Below are 17,624 nucleotides of genomic sequence, written 5' to 3'. Positions count from 1 at the left end.
GCCGTTACGGCACTCAGGAAAACCAGCTCGTTTCCAGCCCGCTGGGACAGGCTGCTGGCGTATCGTGCCTACTCGTTCCCATTGCTTGCTTCCCTAGAATTCTTTTTTGCATCATTTCTGTACTTTCATCAGGAAGGTTTACGTTCCTGTGTTGTCTTAGGAGACTAGACGAAACAATTAAAATGACAGGTTGCTTCTGAACAGCATCCAAGTTCCAGCTTGTCACCCTGAGGGCTCCTGAGAACCTTCTTTGGTGTCATTTACCGACCACGTCTGTGCTGCTAAGTCATTTCTTCACAGGCAGGAAATCTCTTCCACACAGAGTTTAATTATTCTCTTTCCTGGTACTGAGTATGCTGTGCTTCAGAATTAAGACACTGATTTGACTGTTATTAAAATATTATAGAAATGGGAGACTTATCCATAATTATCTTTCCTTCAAATCTAGCACGTTCTTTGCACTACTTGATCAGTGGTTTTGGCTGGAGGGCCTTCACCGGCACAACCTCCACAGCCAGTGGAGAACCGACCCAGCAAAGGTAGTCCAGGAGAGAAATTGTTGCCTCTGATACTCTGTGTTCCAGAGAGGCTGCCAAAGAAGCAGAAGACAAACGACGTGACTGCCGCAGGAGACGCACGGAGAGGAGAAGCACGGAGGTGTATGCAACTCATCGGACAACAAAATGGTGATTTGCAGACCGGGATAGAGCAGAACGTCCCCGGGTCTCCTCCGCTTCTCCTGTGCGCCCCATCTTCACGCTGCCAGGCCGGGTGCAGCTGCCATCCTCTGTGGGCAATGCCCCCAAACACGGCTGGCTTGGCGCGCAGCCTGCAAGGCGCTGCCCAGCGGGCAGAGCTCCTCGCCTTGGCTCTGGTGGCCGTGCTGCCGCCGCTGCCCCGAGGAGCGCCGTGCCCGAGCGCAGCAGGCGCTGCAGGCAGCCGCTTCCCTCAGCCTCCGGAGCTCATCTGGGGGTTGATTACACGAGAGTTCACGAGGGTTACGGACAGCGCTGGGCGCCGCTGCTCTGCCCGGCTCCCCAGGAGGGACGGCGCCCAGCAGCAGCGGGGGAAGGACACGGCCGAACCAAGCCCGCCGCGACCTTCGCTGAAGCTCTGAGCTGGGGACCCGGCCGTGGCGCGGCGCTGCCCGACGGCCGCCCCTGCGGCTCCTCCCGAGCCCCTCACGGGGAAGGGAGGCGGGCGGGCGGCGCCGGGTCAGCCCGGGGACCCGCGCGGCCCCGCTCGCCCTCGGCAGCCCGCTGCGGGGCCGGGGGGGGCGAACGGCGAGCAGGCGGGGCCCGAAGCCACCCCGGCGGGACCGGGCAGCACCGCGGGCCGCCCTCGCTCCCGGCCCAGCCCTCAGAGGCGCAGCGGCCCCGCCGCCCGCCCCCAGCCGCCGGGGCACGCCGGGCGCTGTAGTCCCGCGGGCTCCCCGCTCTCCGCCCGCTGCCGGCGTCGGCCGGAGGCCGGGACTACGCTTCCCAGCAGCTCCCCGGGCCGCTATATAGCGCCGGGCGGCGCGCCCCGGCGCGCAGTAACCATGCGGACGGGCCGCTGAGCGGCGGCAGCGGGGCGCAGCCTCCGTCCCAACGGCACCGGGCAGCGCCGCCGGCATGGGGCTGCCGCGCCGCCGCTAGCCCGCCCCAGCCGGAGCCAGGTAGGGCCGGGGCGGGGGGCTCGGCAAGAGCCGGGGGGCGGCCCTGGGGGGGCTCCCGGGGCTGAGCGGGGGGCGGCGGGGGGGGGAGCGCGGCCGCTCCGGGCTCGGGGGTCCCCCAGCGGGCGGCCCCTGCTCCGCCCGCACCCCCGGAGCCGCCCCGGGACCCCAGAGTTGTCCGGGGGTCTCCGCGGCCCGGCCGTGTGGGAGGCCCCCTGCACGGCACCCCCTTGCGGGGGGGCGTGGGGCGAAGCCCCCATCCATCCCCCCCGCTCCCTCCGGCCGCTCGGTTGCTCCGTTCTCGGCTTTATTTGGAAGCTCCCTCCATCAGCCCGCCCCCTCGGGCAGCGGGCACCCCCGGCTCCTGCTGCTGGGCCGTGGGGGTGGTGGCGGCACGGGGCTGGGGGCTGCACGCAGGCACCCCCCCGGTAGCCACGGGGCCACAAGGAGCCCCACGTCCCAGCACGGCAGGTGGCACCGAGCCGTGTTGGGCTGCACACGTGGAAGGTGGCAGCCGTGCAGCCAGCGGCGCGAGGCAGCGGCCGGTGCGTGCGGACAGCAAAGGAGCCAGCGTGGGGTCTGACAGCAGCCCCAGGGGGTTCAAAGCAGTGCTGTTATGGGGTGCTGTCAGTGAACTCCTCACTGAATTCGTTACTTTTAACATGTTCCTCAGGACGTCTTCTGTTCGCCAGTAATGATTTTTTCCTGCTAAAATAGCTCGTTTCACCCCCAGTGGCAGTGTTTGCTTAGACGAGTTCCGCTGCCCTCCACCTGCTTGCTTTGCAGAGGTTGTGAAGGCTGCAAGTGGGGAGCAATCCGGCTTCCTCCTACAGAGGTTCATAAATTAGGAAGTAAACAAACAGCAAGAGTGACTTTGGTTTGCCTCTGCAACCGTGGGGTGGAGCCTAGCTGTGGGAAATAGCGTATTTTTCAAAGAATTGCTGGTCACGAGCAGCAGGGCTGGAGCGTGGGGAAGGCCCTGGTGGAGAGCGGTGAAGAGGGAGAGGGCTTGGCGGCGCCCTGCTTGGCGGCACTTGTTGGAGCCCTCAGAGCCCCGAGGGACTGACAGGCGGGATGCAGCGGGGTGTCAGCGACAGTTGTGGTTCCTGTTAGAAATGAGAGGTTAATGGGGCCTTATGGCACTGTCCATCCTCTCGCATCACCCCAACAAATCGGTGTGTGGGATACACCAGAACCCTGAAGAATTAAGTCCAAGTGACGAAAGGGAACCTGAGGTCCTGGCTCTCCACAAGTGCCATCGCAGTCTAGAGCGAGCCTTGCAAACGGTGTGACACCAGGTCTTGGGCTCACCCTTGCTGTAGAGGTAGTGCTGGATCGATGTCAGGACGTGGCAGTGTGGGGAGACAGCCAGTCGCCCGCCAGAGTGGCAGACTTTGGGTGAAACGTGCAAGTAAGATTGTGGCATTTCCCGCGTCGTACATGTGTGTGAGAGGAGCAGTAACGGTCTGGTTTCTGCCTCAATACCAGCCGGTGAGGTCCTGAGGCCTGTTCTGGAAGCAGGAGCTCCTTCCAGTGCTGGTGTCTGCTGGTACCTGGCTGAGATGGGCGATACTGAAGTCAAACTTTTTTCAGCAGGCTCCGAGCAGGACCCAGGTCTGTGGAGCCCTCGCCTCGTGCTGTCCCCGGGACGGAGCAGTGGTGAGACGGTGCAGCCCCCCGGGCGGCTTTGTTGGTGTCAGCGCGGGGCCTGCTCCTCGGGGCCGTGCGACGTGACAAGTTACAGAGCATGCCGGGAGCCTGCGGCGGCGTCACGCCATAAACATGAGAGTTGTAGTTGTAGGATTGTGCTGGAAGACGGGAGGAATCTCGGAATCCCGTGGGAGGTGGGATGAGGGTAGTGGCTCTGTAGTAGCTGGTAGACTGGCTGCTTGCTCGCCCGTGGGTGAGTGTGAGGGAAGGCAGCTTCACCAAAGCAGCTTACAGGGACCAGAGGGGCTTAGAGCTGGAAGACAGCGTGCTGGTAGAAAGTTATGTAAATGTAACATTTCTGTCACGATGTGACTGTGGTATTAATCTGGTTTCATAAAAAGCTTCCTTATGGAATGCTCCAAATTCGTTTCTTCTGCTGCTGAGGTGGCACCTTCACTGGTAGCTACTGCTTCAGGAGCCTGGAGCCGTTTTTCTGCTTGCTGTTGTGTAGTAGTACCAAAGAGGAGTTAAAAACCTTCGAGCAGTAGCCGTGTAGCCCCCTGCACTGCAGCCTGAGCACACAGTGCTGACTGACCCGTAAAGCAGAAGGCTTGAAAAGCCAGCAGACGTATCTGCAAGCTGCAAGGCAGATCCTATCCACGTCCACGGTTACTCAGAATGATTCCTGTGTTCTTCGTCAGGCATCTCCCAGTGGCTGCTGCGGGAGGCAGGGTGCCAAGCAGCTCGAGCTTTGATCCGGCCCGATATTCCTTTCTGACTTCTGTTCCCAGCAGACGCCACAAAAGCACCACCGCCGTTGTTGCCTGGCTCTCCATCTTGGCACGGAAGCGCAGTAGCTGGGGATGGAGACAGAGCTGGCTTCCAGGGGGTTGCAGCTCCGCACTGGGCTGGCAGAGGCAGCCACGCAAAGTGTCTGCAGTTCTTGCGTGCTCTGTACCTGTTGAGAAACTACTTTTCCAGGTCTTCAGCGCAGTTGGGTTCTGTAGGAGCGCATTCCTTTTTTTTGGGGAAAAAAATTAAGATAAAATAAACTACAGGAACCATAATTCCAAAGTGGAGTGAGGATGCAAAATTCAGCTCTGGATTCTGAACTCAGAAAAGTTTCATTTTCATAGTTGTGGTTTTGGTTAAGCCTATCAAAACTTGCATCAGAACTTTTTTTTCCCCTTCCTAACAGTGTTTTATTGAGAGTAAGAACTACAGATCTGGGGAAGTTAACCCTCTAGAGAGACAAACGCATTAGAAATGTGCGTGGAAGCATGTGTTATTTTGCTGATTTACAGCTTGCAGTGATGTAACTCCATCCTCATCTGCCAGAATGCTAATGTGAGGAGCGCTGCAGCCAGCTTAGTGCTCCTACCTCCCCGATCGCTCTGCTGAGCAGATTATCAAAGGACGGTAAACAGCTCTGAGAAAACTGAGTGCCAGATGAAAAAAAAAATCGGGATTAGAATGTTAGATAACATTTCTGCTTTTGGAGTAATCTGATACTTTAGTTATAGGGAAGGAGGCCTGGATACTGAATCCAGATGTAACGATGTGTACATAAACAGTTCATTCTCTCCTCGTCCCCACCATGTGCAAGATGTCATAAGACAGTAATCTCAGTGCACATACATGTAAGAAATCTATCTCATCACAGTAAGCCAAAAAAAAAAAATGGCTACCGCCAAAAGATTGTGGCTTTTTTTTTTAATTTCTGGGAATTGCTTAGTAGCAGTTGAGTATGAAAGTTTTACAAACATTTGTTTTGCACCATGGCAAACCCTCTTCACTTCTTCAGAAATTCAGAAATCTGCCAAGAAGTTCTGAAGAAAAGCTTTAATCATAACTCTGTGATGTCAAGATATGTCCTATCTGAATCCCTCCCTGGGACATGTGGGCACAAAGGCAGATGCCTGACCGTTTGCTAATGATGCTTGGTCTGAAGGATTAATTGAAAACTGATCTATCTTATGATTAAAGTAACTCATCAGTCCTTGGCCACTCTTCCATCTGTAGGGGTTAAGTAGATTCTCTTGCTAATGCTCCTCATGCGATGAGGTGGTACAATGGCCTGAACCTTTCCTTCAGAAGGACGACTTGTGCTTGCCTTCTAGAAAATTACTGCGGGGAGCTCAGCGTGTACAAGTCAGCCTGAGAAACGGAGCCTTCATCTGTGAAGGAGCCCAACCGAAGGGTTTTTTAGATCAGGAGGGCGCAAAGTAGGTCTGCTGGCCACCAGTGGTTCTCCCCACGTGCTGGTCACGTGCTGGCGGTGGCTCCTCCTCGTGGGCTGCTCGTCACGGGCATTTAGGGTTTTCTCTGCAGCCCCGGATGCCTGCTGAGGTATCCAGGAGGGAAGAGCAGTGGGCTCACCCTTGGAAGGGCTGCTGCCACCGGGAGACGCGGGAAGACTTGCGAGCCTTCAGCAGGAGAGACCTGCCGGCGGGAGAAGAGCATCGATACTCCTGCCTGTGGGGACCCGAAGCTGCCAGCAGCCATCCTGCAGGGCCCAGCCGTGGACGAGGACTCCAGTGCCGCCATGGAGGCCAGGGAGCCCCCGCCCAGGTGCGGTATTGGCAAAGGAGGAAACGGGAAGCGTAGCACGTGGAAGGGCGAAAGTGTTGGGCAGGCAGGGTTACAGGGAGATGAACGGACACGGGCGGATGAAAGCTCGTGGGGCAGGCAGGCAGAAGGAAAATCCCTGGGCGCATTTAGGGCGTATTGCATTTGCTAGAAAGCTTGCACCTTGTGAGGAAAGGAGCGGGGCTGAGGAGTTAGCCCCTTCTGTGGCCAAGTCTTGTGGCTACGTGGCCATGTGAAATGAAGAGGGGCTGTTCTGTACGCCCTTCTGGGCCAAACGTACCCTGGCCAAACTAGGAGGTACTATAAACCAAGCTTGCTCTCTTCCTCATGACACTGGTTGCCGTGGTTCTTTTGGCACGTTCCTACTCTCTCCTTCTAATAGAAATATTCTGGAAAACACTGTGCATGCTTGTAGGGCCTCCTCCAGAGGCTGACGTCTAAGCTGCTTTCTCTCTTCAGGGTTAGAGGCAGTAAGTATGAACTTCAGTAAGTATCAACTTCAGTAAGCGCTGCTTACTTTTAATGGAATTGAAAAGATGCTGTCAGGTCATATTTGGTTTGAAACTTTAGAAATGATTTGCTTCCCTGACAGCACATCTCTAATAGATGTTCTTTTTTCAGCTTTTGGCAGGTGCTTGTCAATAGGATCTGTCAGCTGCGTTTCTTGCAGCAGCCTGATGGCTGCTATATGAGATATCCCTGTCGCAGCGTAACTTCTGCCTGGCGCATTGTTACGGGTGCTTGATGTGAATTTTCTGAGTATGGTAGGGCTGTTAGCCCGCCTGGTTGCACTGCACAACCAAAAAAGAGGTGCTCTTTCTGAGAAGGGATGCCACGTACATTTGCTTACTTGTGTGGAGGATTTTTGTAGGTTTAAGGTAGCAAGAGGAGTTACTTCATCTGTTTCTACTTTTTTCTTAAACTGAGTTTCCTTGCACCTATTAAATAGTAATTTCTGAGTAACTTTGTCATTAGTATGGTAACTAAATAAATTCTTCATCTGTGCAGTGGCAAATAGTGTGAATAGAACATAATTAACTTGGCTGTCATCTTGCTGAACGAATTCACTTGTCTCTTCCAACTTTCTTCAAGAATAGGGGGAAACGTATGCTTGATTAGATGTGCAGTGAGACCGAGTTTCCTCCAGGGAGAAGAGAGACGGAGTGGGCTGGTGGATGGGGATTTGGGAGACCTGGATTCAAATCTGGGCGCTGAGGCTGACCCGCTGCGTGTCCTTGGGAAAGTCACAGCGCGGAGCTGCTTCCTCCTCCCCGCCTCTCACATCCCCCCCGACTGTTCAGACTGCACGCTGTAGAAAAACCTGCTGCATTACCAGCGGTGGGAGGAAAGTAATTTCTCTGAGAAGGTGCATTTCTCCTCTTTAATCTAACGGTTCATCGGAGGAAAATCTGCCTGCAGATAGCAGGCTGCTGGACATGAAAGGTTGCAGTTAAATGGAAAACAAGATCGTGTGGTAGATAAACACACCATGCTGATTTTTTTTTCAAATGTGTTATCTCTAAAATGTAGCTACATGCGCATAAAAGTAACGGTGCAGAGCCCTGTTGAAACCGAACGCGATTCCTGAGCGGTTCCCCCCAAAAGCGTGCGAGGGCGAGCAGTGCGAGGATGCCGACACTCGAGGCGGTGTGGCAGGACGTTCCCTCTGCCGTTGTTGTACTCCACAAGGCAAACAGCCTCGGCGTTTAGGAAACGCAGAACTTCTCTCTGCTGTTCACGTAGCACTTAGCTGAGGAGTTGAATGCTCCTGGGCTGGTCTGTGCGGTGCAGGGCACCTGTCCCAGCCGCCAGGCGCCTGCTGCCTGCGCTCCGCTGCCCCAAATCCCTGGGATTTGTCTTCCCGTAGCAGTGTGCGCGTGCACAAATCGCTCCTTTTAGATTTGCTAAGTCAGAAGCTTTGAAAATGGCAGTGCTTCATCCTGCAGCCCCAGAAGAGCGATTATTCACTAGATGATCTTTTAAATGGGGCACTTCCTCCTTGCTTGGGCTGTTTTAATGGAATTCGTATGAATCTTTCTCACAGCCCTCAGGGAAGAAATCTTCTTTCTTTTTTATTGAAATAAGGATGGAAAACGTCACTTTTTTTTTTTCAGTTTTCATGAAGATAGCTGCACCTGTAAAAACAGATACCAGATGCTGGGGGAGGGCGGACTGTCCAAAACACATGGAAATCATTAGAAAAGTGTTCGCTGAGAGGTACACTGGATCAAGACTAAAGGGCCAAATTTTTGATCACATCTTGTTGTAAAATTTTGATTTACAGATGTGTTGAAGTACCTGACTTTAAATTAAGTTTCGTGAGTTGGGGTGCATTTTAAAGAGGATAGCCTGCTTGGCCTAATTCAAGAATATTATGGACCCAGTTCTACTCAGTTCAAACAGTTTGACGTACCTGGTCTTCTGGGTTCCTTGTTGGTGAAGTCTTCTAGTATGGTTAGTGGTATCTGCTAATTTATGGATGCTTCTTTATAAGCACGGCAATAGCTTATGCCATTAAGCAGCCCTTTGTTTGCTTTTTGTTGTCCCTACTCTTAAAAATCTGATCTCTTTTCTGTTAAAAACCAATCCAGAATTAATCTTTTGCTGCGAAGCTTCCTGTCTGCAGGAACAAAGTCTAAGCAGTTAAGCACAGTTTGAGATTCTATTCTTGCCTAAACAATCTAAATAGTGAAAAAGACTTGGATAAAGTGTTGCCCCAGTTTCTGGAACGGTACATATAAAATATAAAATTGACTGTCTCCATTTAATTGAGCAATAAACCACAGTGAAAATATGATAATAGAGAACTGAGTACATCGTGGGACTACAGGGCACAGCAAGGAGCTTTCTTGCTCTAAATAAACATCGTTAGAATGATCTTAAAAAGATTAAGTTATTCGTCTCCCAGTTGCTGGAAATCAAGCCATCAGTGATAAGACTTATTTGGTCTCATTTATTTTACAAATAGGATTTGCAGTCATAGGTTAAAGTATTAAAATCCCACACAAAGCAGACATGTGGGACAAGATATCAGCAAAATAGCTTCAAATTCTTTGAAAAGCCTTTCAGTGTTAAATTGCTTGAGATGAGGAATAGCATATTGCAAAAATCTGGTTACAAACAGTTCCCGTAAGGAGGAACTTCAAAAGGGGGCCTTGACTCTGTTATTCAAGGAAAGCAAACTTTCAGCGTTGCTCTGAAGCCTGTTTTTTCTAACTGAGCATCAAGATCTAGATGAGTGATGGGAGGAATTAGTGTGATATGTTTACCAAGCAGTTGCATTTCCTATTCTGTGATCTTCAAAAAGCAGATGTCTCATTAAGGTATGTGATATTTAACAGTCAGTTTGATTTCTAAGCATTTTCACTGTTAATTCTGCTTTAACTACCGTTACAAAATGTGTTTTCATGAGAAGATGGGTTGAAGCCTCTGAGGTGAATTTTAGTGGCTATCAAACTTTTACTGGCTTGCTCAAGGTCCTGAGGCTAAGCACGTGATCTGCTTGTGCCCTGAAGTGTGGTTGAGTCCTTTCAATCTTCCTGAAAGCCAGTGGGGATGTTAGTGAGGGAGGCTCAGGACTTTGGTTGGGACAGGAATGCAAGGTGCTTGTGGAGAAGGGCTTTGTAGGAACCCTTTCCAAGTGCTTGTTTTCCATTTCAGATTGGCTCTCCTCATGAGCTTTTGCAGTGCAGCTTGTTTTGCGGCTATGCACAAGATAATCTACAAGTAAGAAAACGATCAGAAATGAACCTGTAATTATTGCAGTCCTGTTCAGTCAGAAGACCAGACTTGAGGTCTTGTGATGCAGATTTGTGTGCACCGAGGCAGCACAGAGCAGTAGGGGAAAGGCAAGGGCTAAAACTCCTGAGGGAGCGGACAGTTTGCTTTGCTTTAATTCGCTGCCTGGATTTAGCTATGCATTTTCAGATCCAGGCCCATACAGCAAAGCTACAGATAGGCAAAATGACTTCTAGAGTAGTACTTCGCAGTTCTCATGAAATTCATCAGGTTTCCATAGTTATTATTTGGGGTATTTCCTTAAACAGAGACTTTATTTTCCTGTGCACATAAACTGTATATAAAGCACATTTAAAGATGTGCTAACATTTATATAGATAATATACGTGATGAAGTAATCACCAATGTAATCAAAAGAATTCAAGCTGTCAAGGCTTAAAAAACATCATAGAAAGTGTTAATCTTTCAGGTCTTTTTTATGCGTATGGATAAATACAGTCAGCTTCTCCATGTAATGGTCTACTCTTAGTTCATGTTTCCTTTCTCATCTTAAAAATCGGTAAGTTTGTCTTTGTCAAAATTTGTTCTTTTCCCACTTCGCTGAAGAATCATTGTTTCTTTTAAGAACGCATGTTGCTGCTGTCAGCATTGCTGCCCCCTGAGGTAAACCTCGAGTACTTGTTTGGAGAACCCTGACTCTGCTTGTGTGCTAGTATTGCCGTGCTGCTATTGTTTCCTTATCTTCAGTTTTTTCAAGTACTTCTACCTGGAAAGGATCTTGTTTCCCCCAGCGTTGAAGAGGGAGAGTACAACCGCTCCAGCATGGCCGGCCGTGGTGCAGCAGGAACGTGGGGGGTTTCCTGCAGAGCTCCTCTCGTGAGGATGCAAGAACAGCGTCACAGCTCGGGCTGTGCGCTGCGACGACTGCACGCCTTCCATCAGGTCCTCCCTGTCCTCTCCTTCAGCAGTAATCAATTGCTCTTGGCACAGGCATATCTAAAATAAATAAATTGCAGAGTAATGGCCGTATTTATCTACTGAGCACAATTGTTTTTTGAGCAGAGAGATTATGCTTTTAGCTGTGCAAGCCAGCTACTGATTGTGTGCGTAAGAGTCCTCCTTCCCTGGGCTTCCAGGGGATTTCTGGTAGCCATCTCGCGCGTTCAGCTGCCACGGCAGCGCCCCTTCCTGGACGAGGAGACCTGCGGGACAATTTGGGTCCTGGTGCCCAGGAGGGAGCCTGCTTTCCCTCGTGTATGAGGAGACCTGCAGGACGATTTTGGTCCGGGTGCCCAGGAGGGAACCTGCTCTCTCAAGCCCACCTGTGCTGTGGGCATGGGATAAATGTGCCAGGGTTGGCAGGTCAAGGCTAATGGTTGGACTTGATGATCTCAGAGGTCTTTTCCAACCTAAATAATTCTCTGGTTATCTTCTGTGATCTTCAGTGGCTCAGCTTTCCTAGTCAAATGAGGGAAATAATCCGTGGTAGCTGATCATTTGAAGGGTTTAATGCAAAGAATTGGTTAATCAGCAGGCAAATTGTGTTAGGTGTCCCAAGCCTCTTGTGAGGAGATGAGGAAAGCCGCTATGAACTAAGCAAGACTGGTTTAGAAGTTATTCTCTTCACTTGTAAACCTTCTGAGTTGTGAGGCCTGTTGGGCCATCGAGTCCCTCGCTCCATCTGCAGGGGCAGCATGTTCCTGAGCACAGGCCAACCTCAGGAACGGTGTCTTTAAAGCCAAATGTCAAGTGGACTGGCTTCGGGTATTCAGTTATTAAAGTACGTGATAGACACAGACAGTGTTTGTCGTGTCCTTTTGGAGCACGGGCAAGCGTTAGGACAGCCCTCCTGGCAGCTGGATACTGACCGTTGCTGACCATGATATGACTGGAAATGTCAATAAATTGCAGAATGCTTATTTTAGATGTTAAGCTATCATCGTGCACAGTACATTGTATGTCTGGAGCTTCCTAGGTAAAGAAAATAATGTTAAAAGAGGCTACACTGTGGAAAGTAATTTGTATGATGTAGAAATTGGATTGCCCATCCTTAGGCCTGGTCTTGATCAGTGGCCTGGGATATCAGTCTTTTTGCCAAGAAAAAAAATCTTCTCTTCTGTAATGGAAGTCAATAATTTTGACCTCCACATTCTCTTGGGAACAGCTGTGGTGAACATCTGCCTCTTCTAAAGGCAAATGATGTAGTCCAGTAAAGTAGTTCCCCATAAAAGGGATACTGTATGTGTAATGGTAGAATGGGAGAGTTTAGGATCAGAAATACCTTGTGCGCGTAGTAATACCTCAGTGCTCTGCAGCCCCGGAATTCCAAAGCATCAAAAATGAGTGCCAGAGTAGACTTGGTCTCCACCAGAAGTATCTACGTTCCTTCTGGATTTAGTTGCTCTTTGCTTTGGGCTGTATGAATTTAAGGCATTTTTAACTTGGAGGGCCTGAAAACTTCATACATAAAGTTTGTCATTAACCTCCAAGTCAGGAAATGAGGAGAGCTGTATTTCTGGTGATGCTAATTCAGTTGCTCTGCATATTTCTGTGTGTTTTCTGGCATATATCTTAAAATAGGTAGTGCTGTTTTTCTGTCCCCTTACCAAGAGGGAAAGGAAATGGACTATGTAAGGTACGCAGTGGCTGAAGGACTTGGCACTAAGCAAGCGACCTGAAGCCATGTTCCTTGCTTCTGTGGGCACACAGATAGGGTTCCGGAGGAACTGAGACTTCTCCCCCTGCATATGAATGTGGCCTGCTATCTTCTGCTTTTTCTTCTGAACTTGATTTTAATTGTGCAAGTGACACAGTGACATGCAGGCATGAGAACGTCTGTAATGTGCTTTGATTTAGTAATCGCTGTGTGATGACTGCCACCAGTACTTGGAGGCAGGGAGGAGTGGGAGCTGTTTGCAGCTTTACAGGAGAGCAGCTTGGCCTTGGCTTTTGCTCACGCTGCGATACCTGCAGGGTGTTACCAACATTAACTTTTAAATCTCCAAGAATCTGTCCTTGTTGATCTCCAGCCTTGCTTAATAAACTCGATCCTTACATTTTTGGTAAACAAGATAATGTTCAATGAAAGGGAAAATTTGTCCCACGTACAATGTCAGGGCTGTGTGCTATAATGAACATAATTTCCTGCTGCTTAATTCTCCCAGTGAAAGACCATTTAAAGTTGATTTTGGTGTGTCGTGCTAGATGTCAGGGTGAAAATGTTTTCAATTATTTTCCCGTAAATGCAAGAGTCTGATCCTGGGCAAGGTTGCCTTTTGGAGCGTGTCACCAGCCTGCAGGAAGGAGCAGCTTGGAGCAGCCACGTTACTGCCTGCTGTTTGAAACCTCCTGCACAGAAAGCTATTCCAGCGTTTTGAAGTTGGTGATCAAAAACCACGGCTTAGGAGGATCTCCAAGAAACCAGTAAATGGCTTTTAGAAAGACGTCTTTGAAAATCTGTTTGGTTGGGATTCTTTTTATCAGGGCTCCTGTTGTTTGTCTCTTTCTTTGTTGCTGTGACAGATAGAAACTTGCTTGTCTATATTTGTTTAAATGACAGGTCTTGTATCAGTCAGTCCAGGATTTGGGGCTTTAAAGAAAATAATGGTAGCTCTTAATACTGTAGAAGCTGACAGCATTAAGTGGCTGTCCCTTCTACGTTACATTTAGGCCTTTTTTTTTTTAAATGGGATTGAAGTATTCCTCATCTCACAGGGATTTGGCTTCTTAATGCGTCATTTAAAGCACTCGTCTCTGAAGAATCTTAATCCTTACCTTTTTACATGCAAAATCTGTTGTCAGGCATATTCAGTGGGTCTTCGTGTAATGGCAGCTTTGAGACAGCAGCTCGGAGCGGGTGGCTCACCCCGGCGTTCACATAGCTGATGGAAGCTATTCCAAGTCGTGTCAGTATTCTACATGTCAATTCCTGGGAGAGCTATTTCCGCACAGCGGGGGACCTTTAAATGTGCTCATACCTACCTTTTGATTCTGGCAGAAGTGTTTAGGCAGAGAAAAGTGTTGTAATTTAGATGGTACAAATAATGCGCCTTAATTTAAGGCACTCCTCTTCCCTCCTCCCCTCTCAGATGGGATGAAGGAGGCCAGCATTCCTGGTGTGAGATTCTGCAAACATCTGTGGGGATGAATATGGCTCCAGTGAAACAATCCCACACTGAGCAGGATGCCAGGAGCTTGTTGTTTTTCCTTAGCTTGTTTTTCTAAGCAAGCATTTTGCCATGCCGTGTTTTCCTCGATACCTGAAATTGCAGGGCAAGAACTTGTTGAGTTTTGCAAACAAACACGAAGGGTGCTGTTGTTGTAACCTCCAGTAGCTTGCATGGAGAAATCCTTCTGCCTAATAAATAATGTTTTGCTTTATTTTTCTAGGGGCACTAAGCCGGAGATGACTGACAAGATGTCGAGCTTCCTTCATATTGGAGATATTTGTTCTCTCTATGCAGAGGGCTCAACAAATGGATTTATTAGCACTTTGGGGTAAGGACAGCTGTTCTCTTGTACCGAAACATCCGGAAGAAGGGCTGCCAGAGCTCAATTAGCTATCTCGAGCCTGACTCCCAGGAACTACTGGGTAAAACAAAGTAGCTTTCTGTACAGATCTGGCCCTAAATTTTAAAATGGCCTGAAATTAATATTGTAAGTTAGATTTTTGGGAAGATAGAGAGCATATCAATGAATGTGGTGTGGTTTCAATGTAGTTGGTGGGGAGGAAGAGGCAGCTTGCCGTGGTCAAGCTGTGGGGAGAGGGAATGAATACAAGAAAATGATTTTCATGTTGTCTGTCCCGTGTCCATCCGTGTGTCCTGTCCTGTTCTCTCCTGCCCACCCCGCCCCTAGCCAGGAATGAATAGGCCTCAGTGCAATCTGCTGATTGGGGGGGAAAAAAAAAAAGATAGCGATGTAAGTAGGTGGTTTAAAAAAAAAAAAAAAAAAAAAAAAAAAACTTGAGCCAAACCATTCATAAACCACTAACTTACCACTATGGCTAGTTCTGTCTTGTCTTGCAGTATTTGAGGTTTCTCATACAAACAAAATTGTACTTTTTCAGTCAAAAGAGAACACTTTGAATCTGCAGCTTGCCGATGGCCAGCACCCCCAGAGCTGCAGTGGGAGCCGTGCCCTGCCAGCTCCTGTCCCTGGCGTGCTGCCTCGCAGAGCTCCTTTGTGTTTCCTTCTGCAACCACATCAGGCTAGGTGCTCTGTAGGAGAGAACCTCTCAGGCAGTAAGAAGTGAATGCCACTTTGTTAAACAAAAAGTAGTCCTTCACGTAGGACGAGGAAGACTTTGCAGAGAAAGCACAGAACTGAAATGCAGCCCTGACAGAAGGGACAGGGTATGTTTTATTCTGCTCAACTGCTGCTTAGGAGAAATCTCTCAGAACATCAGAAGCTGGCAGTGGAGCCACGTACTGAGTTCGAAGACCTTCCAGGGGGCTGGATGAGAAGCTAAAAGAGCACATCTGCCACCTCGTTTCAAAGCAGTGGGAAATTAGGGGGAGGGAAATAGCGTGGCATATTGCTCTGGTACTTCAATACTGAATGAATAGCAAAGAAGCAACCAGGAAGCTTGATGATGCGGTGAGTGGGCATACACACAACGTGCTCTTTCTCATTTCCAGTAGCCGTAAGGGCCTCAGGGTGGGTACAGTGACAGCAAATTTTTTGATGCCTACTGTCCAGATGCATCTGATAAATGGATCTCCCAAGCAGGGTACAAAGACAGCATCCTGGTAAGTCTTTCAGCAGGAAACAGTGGGCTGAAATCTCATCAGTGACTCCGAACTAACTTGTAGGTTTAGTCCTCTAGCTATTAGGAATCTGGAAAATAAGGGGGCAGAGAGGAAGCAGACACTGAAGATGCACCATGATCTATTATAGGAAAGAGAAGAAAATATGGGATGCTGCCAGAAGGGAAAGAAGGTATGATAAAAGCAAGGGATGTAGTAAGTAGGGTTGGTTGAATAGTATTTGGCAAATGTATTTGACAAATTTCCCAAAGGTACTCGTCAAATATGACATGCACACTCTGCAGTATTCGATCAGCTGTGTTGTAACTGGCCAAATACTATCTGCTGAAAACTGGCAAAACAAACTGAGCGGTACGATACATTTGGCTTTTTTTTATTCCTAGTATTGAAGCAAGTTTGGCAGTAGATAATTCCAGAACAAATAGAAAGTTATGTTATGTTTAATCCCATGCGGTGCATGATGAACATTATGCAGTGGCTGTGGCTTTTGATGGCATTGCTGAGCAGATATTTTTCACCATGGGTAGTCCTTTCAGACATTGCAGGCCCTAAGCACATCTATTTTTTTTAGGCTTGATGAGATGTTCTGATGGCAGGTCTAAATATCCCTTAGTATTAAAGGCATCCTTGTTGATTTGATTTGCAGTGTTTTAAGGTAACTGTATTATATAATGGCCACACATCTTCTGAGCCTAATTTAAGCCAGAAATCCCAATTGCTATGTGAAACATGAAATGCATTATCATCTTAATAAGCCTTCGTAATCAAATTAGCTTTGTCCCATATTTAATTTAGTCTTTGTCCTGGAGAAAATTAAAGAAGCAAAGGAAAGATTTGGTGTAATTGTACTCTATACCATGTGGAGTTCTGACAGTCTTATGTCATAACAATGTGTAATGACTTGTTCATGTGGTTAATGAAGGTTGAGAAGCAGATACCACTATACATTCTAATGTCATTTTAGCCAAGTAACTCTCTTTGAAGAGTGTTCCTATTTAGTATTTGTATGACATGACTGTTGCTTAATTGTGACTTTGCTCTTGCTGTTTCCCAAACTCAGTGCTGTCATCACTGTGATTACTGGTGTACTTTGGGCTGGCCTCCTTGGGCTTTGCACCCTGTAAAATTATTTTCTTAGTAATTTGGGAAGTTCCTCTTACTTTCTATTTAATATCAGGATAAGAGAGAGCATTTGCACTGAGGTTAACTGTGTGGGGGATTATCAGAATAACCCATTTGGCTTTTAATAATTTTGGCCATTTGTTTGCTAGAAGCAGGTGTTTCAGCGAGATCAGGTATTATTAGTATTATTCTTGTTGGAGCACATACATGTTTGTTTAATACTGAACAGGGAGAAAATCCATGGGGAAAAAGTAACTTACTGTGAATGTTTGCATTTGCAAATTTTAGATGCATAGAACTGTTGATCCACTTAGTCTCTCTGATCTCTTAATTTTTATGCACTTCATAATTTTCCATAATTGTTGTCTCAAGATGCTCCCTGCATGTAACCAGCCTCTGCAAGGAACAACTCTCATATTCTAGGTTTCAGTCTCTTTCTCAAGTTGATTCTGCATGAGAATGGACATCTCTACCCTTTAAGACCTTGGAGTTTTACTTTCTACTTTTGTGTAGAAAGCCTCTTTGACAGATTGGTTTTAAGGGGCCAAATTGTGTAATTTTAAGATCAATTCAGAACCTGCAAGATATTTGGTTACAGTTGCATTTTTTGCTATTTAGAAATAGTGTTTGGTAAAAGAGCAAAAATTCCGTGTAGGTACAAAGCATGCTAAGGGCAGAGAAGTGGTGACAAGTGCATCTTAAATGCTTTATTTATTCTGTGGGCTTTGAGTTCACCCACAGGGTCTTTTGCCAATGTGTATTCACAGGAGAAGCTCTGTCCAGGCATTTCCTATTGAAATCTTTTGTGTTCACTATCCGATTCACTTCCTTTCTGGTAAAACAGGAGGAGGTTAGTTTGCTCTCATGGCTTTGCTTGTGTTGATGACTGGTAAGCAGGAGGGTGTATTTATGCCTTCCTGTCTTGTGGGAATCAGTTTGCATTGTGGCAGTTGATGTTTCTGCCTTTTTTGATACTTGAGGGGGTCATAGGATTGGTGTCCAATTTATGCAGCCGTCATATTTTCCTGTTCTCTGTCCTTTAATATGAACACAATTGCAACATTATTTAAATCTGTCCAAGAGGCAATAGTTGTTTTAAGGCT

At 48.2% G+C, this 17,624-nt stretch overlaps 1 protein-coding gene across 4 annotated transcripts in view; it reads left to right on the top strand.

The window, feature by feature from the left end:
- Positions 1–1,528: 1,528 nt before the first annotated feature.
- The window catches only part of ITPR1 (inositol 1,4,5-trisphosphate receptor type 1), a 170,395-nt gene continuing 154,299 nt past the window's right edge, over positions 1,529–17,624 (top strand). For all 4 annotated transcript variants that reach the window (XR_007708681.1, XM_035546712.2, XM_035546713.2 and 1 more), the window contains exons 1-2: positions 1,529–1,657; positions 14,021–14,128. Coding sequence is in view for 3 of the 4 variants with exons in the window: in XM_035546712.2 (XP_035402605.1) it covers positions 14,037–14,128 (92 nt within the window). In the remaining variant the exon portion in view is untranslated. The remainder of the gene's footprint in view (positions 1,658–14,020; positions 14,129–17,624) is intronic.

Source organism: Cygnus atratus, chromosome 10, assembly GCF_013377495.2.
Source record: "Cygnus atratus isolate AKBS03 ecotype Queensland, Australia chromosome 10, CAtr_DNAZoo_HiC_assembly, whole genome shotgun sequence".
NCBI classification, from domain to species: Eukaryota; Metazoa; Chordata; class Aves; order Anseriformes; family Anatidae; genus Cygnus; species Cygnus atratus.
Note: the sequence above shows the minus strand (reverse complement) of the source record. Positions and strands in the feature narration are given on the sequence as shown.